The sequence below is a fragment of the Ostrea edulis genome, chromosome 2 (assembly GCF_947568905.1).
Source record: "Ostrea edulis chromosome 2, xbOstEdul1.1, whole genome shotgun sequence".
Classification (NCBI taxonomy): Eukaryota; Metazoa; Mollusca; class Bivalvia; order Ostreida; family Ostreidae; genus Ostrea; species Ostrea edulis.
The window spans coordinates 92,099,026-92,111,060 of record NC_079165.1 but is presented as its reverse complement, the minus strand read 5'-3'; the positions used below and the strand labels follow the sequence as shown (position 1 = coordinate 92,111,060).

The 12,035-nt window shown below is 35.7% G+C and overlaps 1 protein-coding gene across 45 annotated transcripts in view; it reads right to left on the bottom strand.

Moving 5' to 3' along the window:
• The window catches only part of LOC125679245 (titin homolog), a 62,675-nt gene extending 51,933 nt beyond the window's left edge, over positions 1-10,742 (bottom strand). For 36 of the 45 annotated variants that reach the window (XM_048918299.2, XM_048918297.2, XM_048918301.2 and 33 more), the window contains exons 1-6: positions 10,387-10,736; positions 4,403-4,735; positions 3,708-3,870; positions 2,745-2,930; positions 2,063-2,247; positions 788-904 (exon numbers count right to left, since the gene is read on the bottom strand). In XM_048918299.2, the coding sequence (XP_048774256.2) occupies positions 788-904; positions 2,063-2,247; positions 2,745-2,930; positions 3,708-3,870; positions 4,403-4,735; positions 10,387-10,494 (1,092 nt within the window). In that variant the 5' untranslated portion in view covers positions 10,495-10,736. Of the gene's footprint in view, positions 1-787; positions 905-2,062; positions 2,248-2,744; positions 2,931-3,707; positions 3,871-4,402; positions 4,736-10,386 lie in introns of all 45 variants that reach the window. The other 9 variants (XM_048918295.2, XM_056155481.1, XM_048918306.2 and 6 more) reach the window with 1 other exon arrangement.
• Between the last annotated feature and the right edge of the window lie 1,293 nt (positions 10,743-12,035).

Sequence of the window (12,035 nt, the reverse complement as noted above, 5' to 3'; positions counted from 1 at the left end):
TGAATCTGTGAGATATATTTTCAAGGCCCCTGCATTTGTCCTGATCAGATATAAGTCAAATGATAATTAATGAGATAAACATCTCCATTCATTGATAACAATCAACGACACAACATATCAATGTTTTGACATATCTTCAAAGATTTAAATGTTCGACCTTCAGTAGTGGGAATTGTATTGACTTACTCAAGGTTAAAGTAAAAAAATAAACAATGCAAATAAGTAATGTATGCATATTGTTTTGATTAACTAATGATCAGGTACTGAAATATAATAAGCAAATTTCATGTACTTTTTAATTGGTTTAAGAACAACAACATACCAGATGCAATGAATAGCATGTAAACAATTACTTTGTGGATTGTTCTGAGATAAAAGTTTTGATTCCTCGACATGGGATCATGAGAATCAGCAATACCCCGGACGGCTGGGTTCACCGAGTCTCGACACAAATCTGTCTCCAAGGACACTGTGCCCAGAATCGACTGACACTACCAGAAATCACACTGTTGATCTGATCTATCATTAAACCAAGAAATGTCAACATTTTAATATTGTAAAGGTCCCTGGGAGAAAGCCCTTATGAGGTTCAAGTGACAGACATATCTCCTCCCACAAAGCCATCAATTGTTTGTCATTTACCAACCTAAAACTGCATGATTATCCAAGGACAAACCACATGGTATCCACTGACGATACCTGGAATCAAACTGTTGACCTACTAATTAACAATCTCATCCGCTGCACCAGCTAGGTGCTTTTCTGAAGAGATGTATTTGCTTCTTACCTCAACAGCTTCCTGCATATTAAACTGTGGCATGGAGGTTGGCGTTTCTTGACCCTCGGACAGTTCGTGGATTTTGTTCGTCTCTATGGCTCTTATCAGATTGTCCTCTAGATATTCCTGCAGAATTCAATGAAAGTACATCTAGATATGTCTTAAAGGAATCTTTCATGAGTGTTCATCTGAAACTTGTTCTACTATATATTAAATACAAATTGTCCTTCTCTTTGGCAAACAATTTCAAAGATTCTGATCACAATAATATACCAATTTTCAATGATTCGGTGTACTAGGTATATTATAAAGTAATAGAAAATACACCGTTCGTATGCCCTTTTCAAATAAGCCAAAAATACATGAAGTACACTGCCTGATTTTATCAAAAAATACAATACACTCTTCTCCTAAATCATGACAAGGACATCACAACATCATAAACGTCGCAATCGTCAAATCCACAGTGTCATTGTCTCATAAATCATGACAAGGACATCACAACATCATAAACGTCGCAATCGTCAAATCCACAGTGTCATTGTCACATAAATCATGACAAGGACATCACAACATCATAAACGTCGCAATCGTCAAATCCACAGTGTCATTGTCACATAAATCATGACAAGGACATCACAACATCATAAACGTCGCAATCGTCAAATCCACAGTGTCATTGTCACATAAATCATGACAAGGACATCACAACATCATAAACGTCGCAATCGTCAAATCCACAGTGTCATTGTCACATAAATCATGACAAGGACATCACAACATCATAAATGTCACAATCGTCAAATCCACAGTGTCATTGTCACATAAATCATGACAAGGACATCACAACATCATAAACGTCACAATCGTCAAATCCAGAGTGTCATTGTCATATAAATCATGACATGGCATTATTTTTTTATTGCATCAGTTCTCTGATAACCATGATATAAAAATCATAACATGGCAATTTTTTTTTATATCGCATCAGTTCTCTGTCAAATTATATCAGCCTAGCTTTAAAGCTGATTTAAAGTGACCTTTCGTTGATATAGGATGCAATTATGAAAAATGCCACAGTCAAACTTTGCTATCTTGAACTTCATGGAGCCAAAACAAATTTGAGATATCTAAGGATTACAGATATTGAGGTTAAAATACATAGTGAATATGTAGTTGGGACTTCCAACTCACTTCGACATATTCATGGTATTTGAAATATCGATGTTTGAGATACACGAACAGTATGTATAACTAAATCATTGCATACACTCAGAAACTAACCTGTTGTTTTTTCATGGCATAGTGAACGGCGCTCTTTACCAATAGATCAGTCAATACTTCCTCTTGGGCCTTCTTGTCCAGACTGCCATAAGTTACCTCCCTTTGCACTCCATCTTTGGTACTGATGACTTTAATGGAGGCCCCCTGGCTTGGAGGTACTCCGTGAATATCGACGTCCTGGGTCACTGTTAGAATGAACAGCATTCAAGTCTATACATAATATCAGTAATGATTTACACATAGACCAAAATAAAATATATGAGTGTTTCCTATTTCACTCCCCCAAAAACCAGGTAAAGACATTCAAGTCTATACATAGCATCAGTAACACTTTTCACTTGCATTCATACGCCTTTTATACCATGATTTTTCAACCCTATAACAAGTTCAACAACAGTTTTAGTCTGTTAGTAATATTAAAGTACAGGTACTTTCCTCAGTTCATTGTTATCTCAAGCTCAAAAGTTAAAACATTTGAAATTGGTAGCAAGTGGGTTTTTTTGTGATACTGTAGGCATTAGCATGATATAGAACCCGCAGTTGTAGCCTCAACAGCCACACATTGTCAAAATATTTGTCACTTTACCTACGGTGACATCTGTCTATGAGATAAAAGATTTTATAAGATAATTTTTTTTTACAAATATCACTTTCGACTTTACAAATTTTTTTTGGTACTTACTAATGGTTTCTGCAGACTCGGGTCGGATTCGGTAGAAGGTGTATCCAGACAAGCTTCCGGGCGACATTAACATGCTCCTCATTAGTTTGTAGGGAGTGGGGTAATGTGACATATCGTCATTTAGTCGACGTTGGAGATGGGGCATCAGAGGGTTATAATAAAACAGGGATTTTTCTGTCAAATACCCTACAAAGAAGTAAAAAAAAAACAAACATCATCACATACTCCTCAAACCATCAAACTGACAAGAGGACATGTGGGGTAGCACGAGTTTAACTTCTGTTGAGCAAAAAAAAAAGGTTATTACACTCAATTCTGATGAGTACGCTAATTCATTGTACAGCATTACAATGGTTATCATCGCTAACCAAGGGTTACAATTCACTTTTCTTTTCTGTAACAATACACTTAAATTCTTTTCTAGTACCATCCACTTTTCTTCTCTGTTAAAATCCACTTTTCTTCTCTAACCCTTAATCACTGAAGAGGCGACAAGAAGATTATAACCCTTGCTACTGAAGAGGAGAGAAGAGGATTGTAATTAACCCTCACTACTGAAGAGGCTTGTAACCCTCACTACTGAAGAGGAGAGAAGAGGATTGTAACCCTCACTACTGAAGAGGATTGTAACCCTCACCACTGAATAAGAGATAAGATAATTGTAACCCTCACTACTGAAGAGGAGAGAAGAGGATTGTAATTAACCCTCACTACTGAAGAGGAGAGAAGAGGATTGTAATTAACCCTCACTACTGAAGAGGAGAGAAGAGCATTGTAACCCTCGCTACTGAAGAGAAGAGAAGAGGATTGTAACCTTCATTACTGAAGATGCACAATGGTGAGCACCCAGATCCATTTAATATATTTTTAAAAAACAGTGCCAATTCACCATGCATTATAATGTCTTTAAAATGTTCATTCTTGACTGCAACACGCTTTACATACTGATGTAATTAGCTGTACCTTTGCTGATAACTTTTTCTAAGACATTATCATCCCAGCACTTGGTCCAGGAGGACAAATATCTTTTGGCAGAAAATCCTGGTCGGATCTGCCTGTCAAAATAATCCCTCTTCCGTCTTCCGTGAACAAATTTGAGATATACACCCTCCTCCCTGTCTGGATCCTGTGTCAAGCGGAAATACATTGTTTCAAAATATATAATTCACTTAAAAGTTTACATATATTTACACTGGTACAATATTCAAAGTTAGTATTATCTTTTTTGGAAGTTTGCATCTCTTGCAAGTTTTACCTTATTGATTTGTTAAACAATGAGATCAAATATTAAGGGCTGAAGGGTATCTAGCATTAATCGTGCATCATTCGTGGCATTACCTGAATTAATCGTGTATCATTCGTGGGATTACCTGAATTAATCGTGCATCATTCGTGGGATTACCTGAATTAATCATGTATTATTCAAGGGATTACCTGAATTAATCGTGCATTATTCGTGGGATTACCTGAATTAATCATGCATTATTCGTGGGATTACCTGAATTAATCGTGTATTATTTGTATGATTACCTGAATTAATCGTGTATTATTCGTGGAATTACCTAAATTAATGGTGTATCATTCGTGGGATTACCTGAATTAATCGTGCATTATTCGTGGGATTACCTGAATTAATCGTGTATTATTCGTGGGATTACCTGAGCACCGAAGGACAAAATAGATTTTGCCAGATCATCTACAGTTCTCAGGTCAATTTCATCAGCACTTTTTGACAGCTGTGATTCTCTGTCATCAAAACCCAGATGGCTTTTACGAACATGGTGGTGTGTATGTCTTTTGCGCTGGGCCATGTCTTCAGAAAAGAGAAGGAGTGCCCCCTTTCTGGTGGTGAATGTCTTTGGCATGCTGATCTCCTGGACAGATTTCTTGGACGCTCGTGATAATGAGAATGACGGTTCATCATAAGCGTAAGAGGGCTGTATGGGTGGCAGATAAATTCTTCTGGAGTCATTAACAAAGTTGTAGTAGTCCTATAAATGAACAACAGCAATATTTCATCATGACATTTTTCCAAGTTTTCTCCCTTTAACACAGGCCCTAATTGCAGTATGGTTAGTTAACTTTAACAGATAGTTAACCAGACATTAACTGTCAGTTAAACTTAACTGACATTTATACAGTGTTAACTAAACATTAACTGTCACTTAAACTTAACTTACATTTATATAGTGTTAACTAAACATTAACTGTCACTTAAACTTAACTTACATTTAATATATAGTGTTAACTAAACATTAACTGTCACTTAAACTTAACTTACATTTAATATATAGTATTAACTAAACATTAACTGTCAGATAAACTTAACTCATCTTCGTGCAACTGCATGGGCCCAGATAATTTGTTGATTGTAAAATTACTTTTAAAAATTTAGATATTATATCAATTTCTTACCAAGATAGACAAAAATTATGCCTTTTTCATATAGGCAATACATGTACATGTAAAACTCAATATTTATATCTTGTTTTAGACATTTGAATATCATCTTGTACAATGCAGCCTAGTGTGGTTGTTTTCAGCAGACAGTACTTAGTTAAATGTGTTTGTTTTGGGAAATTTAACATCTTTCTATAACCTTTGGCTAGGAGACAGTATGTTGTTGTTTTAGGGATCTGAATATCATTCTCATTCTCGACTAGGAGACAGTATGTGGTTGTTTTTAGGGATCTGAATATCTTTCTATAATACTCGGCTAGGAGACGGTATGTGGTTGTTTTAGGGATCTGAATATCATTCTATGATCCTCAGTTAGGAGACAGTATGTGGTTGTTTTAGGGATCTGAATATCATTTTATGATTCTCGGCTAGGAGACAGTATGTGGTTGTTTTAGGGATCTGAATATCATTTTAGGATTCTCGGCTAGGAGACAGTATGTGGTTGTTTTAGGGATCTGAATATCATTTTATGATTCTCGGATAGGAGACAGTATGTGGTTGTTTTAGGGATCTGAATATCATTTTAGGATTCTCAGCTAGGAGACAGTATGTGGTTGTTTTAGGGATCTGAATATCATTTTATGATCCTCGGCTAGGAGACAGTATGTGGTTGTTTTAGGGATCTGAATATCATTTTAGGATTCTTGGCTAGGAGACAGTATGTGGTTGTTTAAGGGATCTGAATATCATTCTATAATCATCATTTAGGAGACAGTAAGTGGTTGTTTTACAGATCTGAATATCATTCTATAATTCTCAGCTAGGAGACAGTATGTGGTTGTTTTGGGATCTGAATATCTTTCTATAATCCTCAGTTATGAGACAGTATGTGGCTGTTTTAGGGATCTGAATATCATTCTATAATTCTCAGCTAGGAGACAGTATGTGGTTGTTTTAGGGATCTGAATATCATTCTATAATTCTCAGCTAGGAGACAGTATGTGGTTGTTTTAGGGATCTGAATATCATTCTATAATTCTCGACTAGGAGACAGTATGTGGTTGTTTTAGGGATCTGAATATCATTCTATAATCCTCAGCTAGGAGACAGTATGAGGTTGTTTTACGGATCTGAATATCGTTCTATAACCCTCATTTAGGAGACAGTATGTGGTTGTTTTAGGGATCTGAATATCATTCTATAATTCTCAGCTAGGAGACAGTATGTGGTTGTTTTAGGGATCTGAATATCATTCTATAATTCTCGGCTAGGAGACAGTATGTGGTTGTTTTAGGGATCTGAATATCATTCTATAATCCTCAGCTAGGAGACAGTATGTGGTTGTTTTAGGGATCTGAATATCATTTTAGGATTCTCGGCTAGGAGACAGTATGTGGTTGTTTTAGGGATCTGAATATCATTCTATAATCATCATTTAGGAGACAGTAAGTGGTTGTTTTACAGATCTGAATATCATTCTATAATTCTCAGCTAGGAGACAGTATGTGGTTGTTTTGGGATCTGAATATCTTTCTATAATCCTCGGTTAGGAGACAGTATGTGGTTGTTTTAGGGATCTGAATATCATTCTATAATTCTCAGCTAGGAGACAGTATGTGGTTGTTTTAGGGATCTGAATATCATTCTATAATTCTCAGCTAGGAGACAGTATGTGGTTGTTTTAGGGATCTGAATATCATTCTATAATTCTCGACTAGGAGACAGTATGTGGTTGTTTTAGGGATCTGAATATCATTCTATAATCCTCAGCTAGGAGACAGTATGAGGTTGTTTTACGGATCTGAATATCGTTCTATAACCCTCATTTAGGAGACAGTATGTGGTTGTTTTAGGGATCTGAATATCATTCTATAATTCTCAGCTAGGAGACAGTATGTGGTTGTTTTAGGGATCTGAATATCACTCTATAATTCTCGGCTAGGAGACAGTATGTGGTTGTTTTAGGGATCTGAATATCATTCTATAATCCTCAGCTAGGAGACAGTATGAGGTTGTTTTACGGATCTGAATATCGTTCTATAACCCTCATTTAGGAGACAGTATGTGGTTGTTTTAGGGATCTGAATATCATTCTATAATTCTCAGCTAGGAGACAGTATGTGGTTGTTTTAGGGATCTGAATATCATTCTATAATCCTCAGCTAGGAGACAGTATGTGGTTGTTTTAGGGATCTGAATATCATTTTAGGATTCTCGGCTAGGAGACAGTATGTGGTTGTTTTAGGGATCTGAATATCATTCTATAATCATCATTTAGGAGACAGTAAGTGGTTGTTTTACAGATCTGAATATCATTCTATAATTCTCAGCTAGGAGACAGTATGTGGTTGTTTTGGGATCTGAATATCTTTCTATAATCCTCGGTTATGAGACAGTATGTGGTTGTTTTGGGATCTGAATATCATTCTATAATTCTCAGCTAGGAGACAGTATGTGGTTGTTTTACGGATCTGAATATCATTCTTTGATTCTCGGCTAGGAGACAATATGTGGTTGTTTTAGGGATCTGAATATCATTCTATAATCCTCAGCTAGGAGACAGTATGTGGTTGTTTTACGGATCTGAATATCATTCTATAATCCTCGGCTAGGAGACAGTATGTGGTTGTTTTAGGGATCTGAATATCATTTTAGGATTCTCGGCTAGGAGACAGTATGTGGTTGTTTTAGGGATCTGAATATCATTCTATAATCATCATTTAGGAGACAGTAAGTGGTTGTTTTACAGATCTGAATATCATTCTATAATTCTCAGCTAGGAGACAGTATGTGGTTGTTTTGGGATCTGAATATCTTTCTATAATCCTCGGTTATGAGACAGTATGTGGTTGTTTTAGGGATCTGAATATCATTCTATAATTCTCAGCTAGGAGACAGTATGTGGTTGTTTTACGGATCTGAATATCAATCTTTGATTCTCGGCTAGGAGACAATATGTGGTTGTTTTAGGGATCTGAATATCATTCTATAATCCTCAGCTAGGAGACAGTATGTGGTTGTTTTACGGATCTGAATATCATTCTATAATCCTCGGCTAGGAGACAGTATGTGGTTGTTTTAGGGATCTGAATATCATTCTATAATTCTCAGCTAGGAGACAATATGTGGTTGTTTTAGGGATCTGAATATCATTTTATGATTCTCGGCTAGGGGACAATATGTGGTTGTTTTAGGGATCTGAATATCATTTTAGGATTCTCGGCTAGGGGACAATATGTGGTTGTTTTAGGGATCTGAATATCATTCTATAATTCTCAGCTAGGAGACAGTATGTGGTTGTTTTACGGATCTGAATATCTTTCAATAATTCTCGGCTAGGAGACAGTATGTGGTTGTTTTACGGATCTGAATATCTTTCTATAATCATCATTTAGGAGACAGTATGTGGTTGTTTTAGGGATCTGAATATCATTTTATGATTCTCGGCTAGGAGACAGTATGTGGTTGTTTTACGGATCTGAATATCATTTTATGATTCTCGGCTAGGAGACAGTATGTGGTTGTTTTTAGGGATCTGAATATCATTCTATGATTCTCAGCTAGGAGACAGTATGTAGTTGTTTTAGGAATCTGAATATCATTCTATAATTCTCAGCTAGGAGACAGTATGTAGTTGTTTTAGGAATCTGAATATCATTCTATAATTCTCAGCTAGGAGACAGTATGTGGTTGTTTTAGGGATCTGAATATCATTCTATGATTCTCGGCTAGGAGACAGTATGTGGTTGTTTTAGGGATCTGAATATCATTCTATAATCATCATTTAGGAGACAGTAAGTGGTTGTTTTACAGATCTGAATATCATTCTATAATTCTCAGCTAGGAGACAGTATGTGGTTGTTTTGGGATCTGAATATCTTTCTATAATCCTCGGTTAGGAGACAGTATGTGGTTGGTTTACGGATCTGAATATTGTTCTATGATTCTCGGCTAGGAGACAGTATGTGGTTGTTTTAGGGATCTGAATATTGTTCTATAATCCTCAGCTAGGAGACAGTATGTAGTTGTTTTAGGAATCTGAATATCATTCTATAATTCTCAGCTAGGAGACAGTATGTAGTTGTTTTAGGAATCTGAATATCATTCTATAATTCTCAGCTAGGAGACAGTATGTGGTTGTTTTAGGGATCTGAATATCATTCTATGATTCTCGGCTAGGAGACAGTATGTGGTTGTTTTAGGGATCTGAATATCATTCTATAATCATCATTTAGGAGACAGTAAGTGGTTGTTTTACAGATCTGAATATCATTCTATAATTCTCAGCTAGGAGACAGTATGTGGTTGTTTTGGGATCTGAATATCTTTCTATAATCCTCGGTTAGGAGACAGTATGTGGTTGGTTTACGGATCTGAATATTGTTCTATGATTCTCGGCTAGGAGACAGTATGTGGTTGTTTTAGGGATCTGAATATTGTTCTATAATCCTCAGCTAGGAGACAGTATGTGGTTGTTTTAGGGATCTGAATATCATTCTATAATCCTCAGTTAGGAGACAGTAACTAAATGTGGTTGTTTGGGGATCATAATATCATTCTGGCATAGACCTGTACGTTAATCCTACAAATCAATCATATCTGAGGAAAAAATTTAATTAATTGTTGATAAATTCATATGAAGGGTTATTCATGCCAACTTTAATTCAAAACAGCTGGTAACTTGTAAAATATGTATTTAATTTCTCAATTTAAAGAACATACCCCTTTCATAACCTCGTAATTAGGACCTTACACTGCTACGAGTATCAATCACTGCAGGTTTAAAAAAGATTCTGTATCATTTGGAAAAAAGTTTTCATGTTTCATGCTTAACCACCATTAATGAGCTGGCATGCATTATTGAACAGTTCTATACTGAAGCTTAGCACAACAAGGCATTTAAATTGAGTCTTCTCTCCAGGGTTTTATTTTCACATCTATTATTCATGACCCAAGATTTCTAACTAAATAAGTGGAACTAATCATATACTCTGCACTAGGCCTAATCTACTTTCTAATCTGAATTATTCGGAGCGATATATTTTTAAATTTTCACACCCATTAATATAGCATACATGTAACAAAATCAGTGAGACGGATTCTAAGTTGACAGGTTGACATCAAACTGGTCTTGTGTTTCAAAAGATGTGGAGACAAAATTAACAGAATTTTCAAGATTTTTTTATTATTATTATTTATGAAGACGGTCATTCCCGTTATCTGTACATTATCTGTAAATTACCTGAGGTTCGAATACAACGTCGATTTTTTCATGTCCATTTTTAGTAATTTCGCCAACACCTCGGCTTAACAGCGAGAGATTTAGAGCACTGCTCCCTCCAACCATCATGAAAATCTTTTTAGCAAACAAACAGGTGTCCGTTCAGACAGTTAAAGTTACGCCTAAGTTAGCTAATAATCACACAAAAAGTTTCATTGTCATTCACATCACAGTCATAACTCCTCTGATATTGTATCCATTTTGTTTATAGTGATCCTTTCAAGCGTTTCACGAGAGAAGGACGCTTTGATCCTCACGGTTTCACGTCTTTTTGGCTAATCCGACGTCCATGTTGTTTATCGTTGCTGTGTGCTTGTAACGTCACATCCTGTTAAATCCCGCGCTTTTCATACGCCCTGAACATTAATCTGCGTTTACATTGGTGAATATATATATTTGGAAATAAGCTTCACTTGTAATGGTAAACTTAAATACGCAGCCGAACTGCTTAGATCACCCATCTTTCCCAAGTCCAGGGTTTCTGATCCGCTCCACTCGAGAGGAGCGGATCAGAAACCAGACAAGATCACCGTGCATGGAAAGTTTTTTTATGCAACTAAACATCCCTTACCCTTTTATGATAACTTATCTGTAAAAACTCTATTAAAACATCATTCTGCTCTAGGTATCATTTTATGTGATTCTGAAATTTGGATTTCAGACTTTAAAACAAGTGTGACAAACTACCTGGAATATTGCTATTTTTAACAGTAAAATTAGAAGGAGCTATGAATTACAAGACTTTTTGCATAGATATTCAAAATCATGTATTCCAAAAGAATGTTATTTTTGTCAGTTTTCTAAAACTACTGTTGAAGACGGGTTACATTTTTTTTATATGACTGCTTTAAATATGTATATAAAGATATAAGATATATATAAATACCCTTTGAACATCTACAATTCAAATGATGATGTATCAAATGAAAACCATTGTAAAATACTTTGCAACCCTATCAATGTAGTTCATGCTAGAAGGTTAAGTGAATTTTACATGAATATTTTGAATTGGGCAACTAATATATCTCTCTTAGAAAACTCACGCGAGTTGAATATAAATCATATCAAACCACAAACCATGGGAGGCAAGGGATTGATAAATAAATTGAATATTGACACATCGTTACTCTTTTAATGGTTCCTTCTCTTTAAAAATCAGAAAGACGAGGGATATTGATTTTTATTGTTACGGGAGCCGATGGTATAATGTCCTGATAGTATAGTGTACTGATTGAAATGTCAAAATTAGGAAATTATGAATTAAGTGCATTAACCAAACTCTTTTGACCTAGTGTACTCAACATTAACATTTTCTATAAGAATTATGGGGTGGGATGTAAAATGCATCTTAGTTTTTTTTTATTTGACTGAAAAAATTACAGGGGTATAATGCCCAAATGACTAGATATGATAAACCATTTTTTCCGGTTCTGAATTCTTCCTCTTCCACTAATTAACATGAAGGGCCGCTACTAAGGCATTGTCTCAATTGGGTTAAAAAGCACGTGTGCGGGTGGAACTCCATGCCGCTATTTAAAGTTTAAAATCTGGTAAAATCATGCTCTGCTACTTCTGGTGTTTCTGATCCCTGGATCCTGGTCTTAATTAGG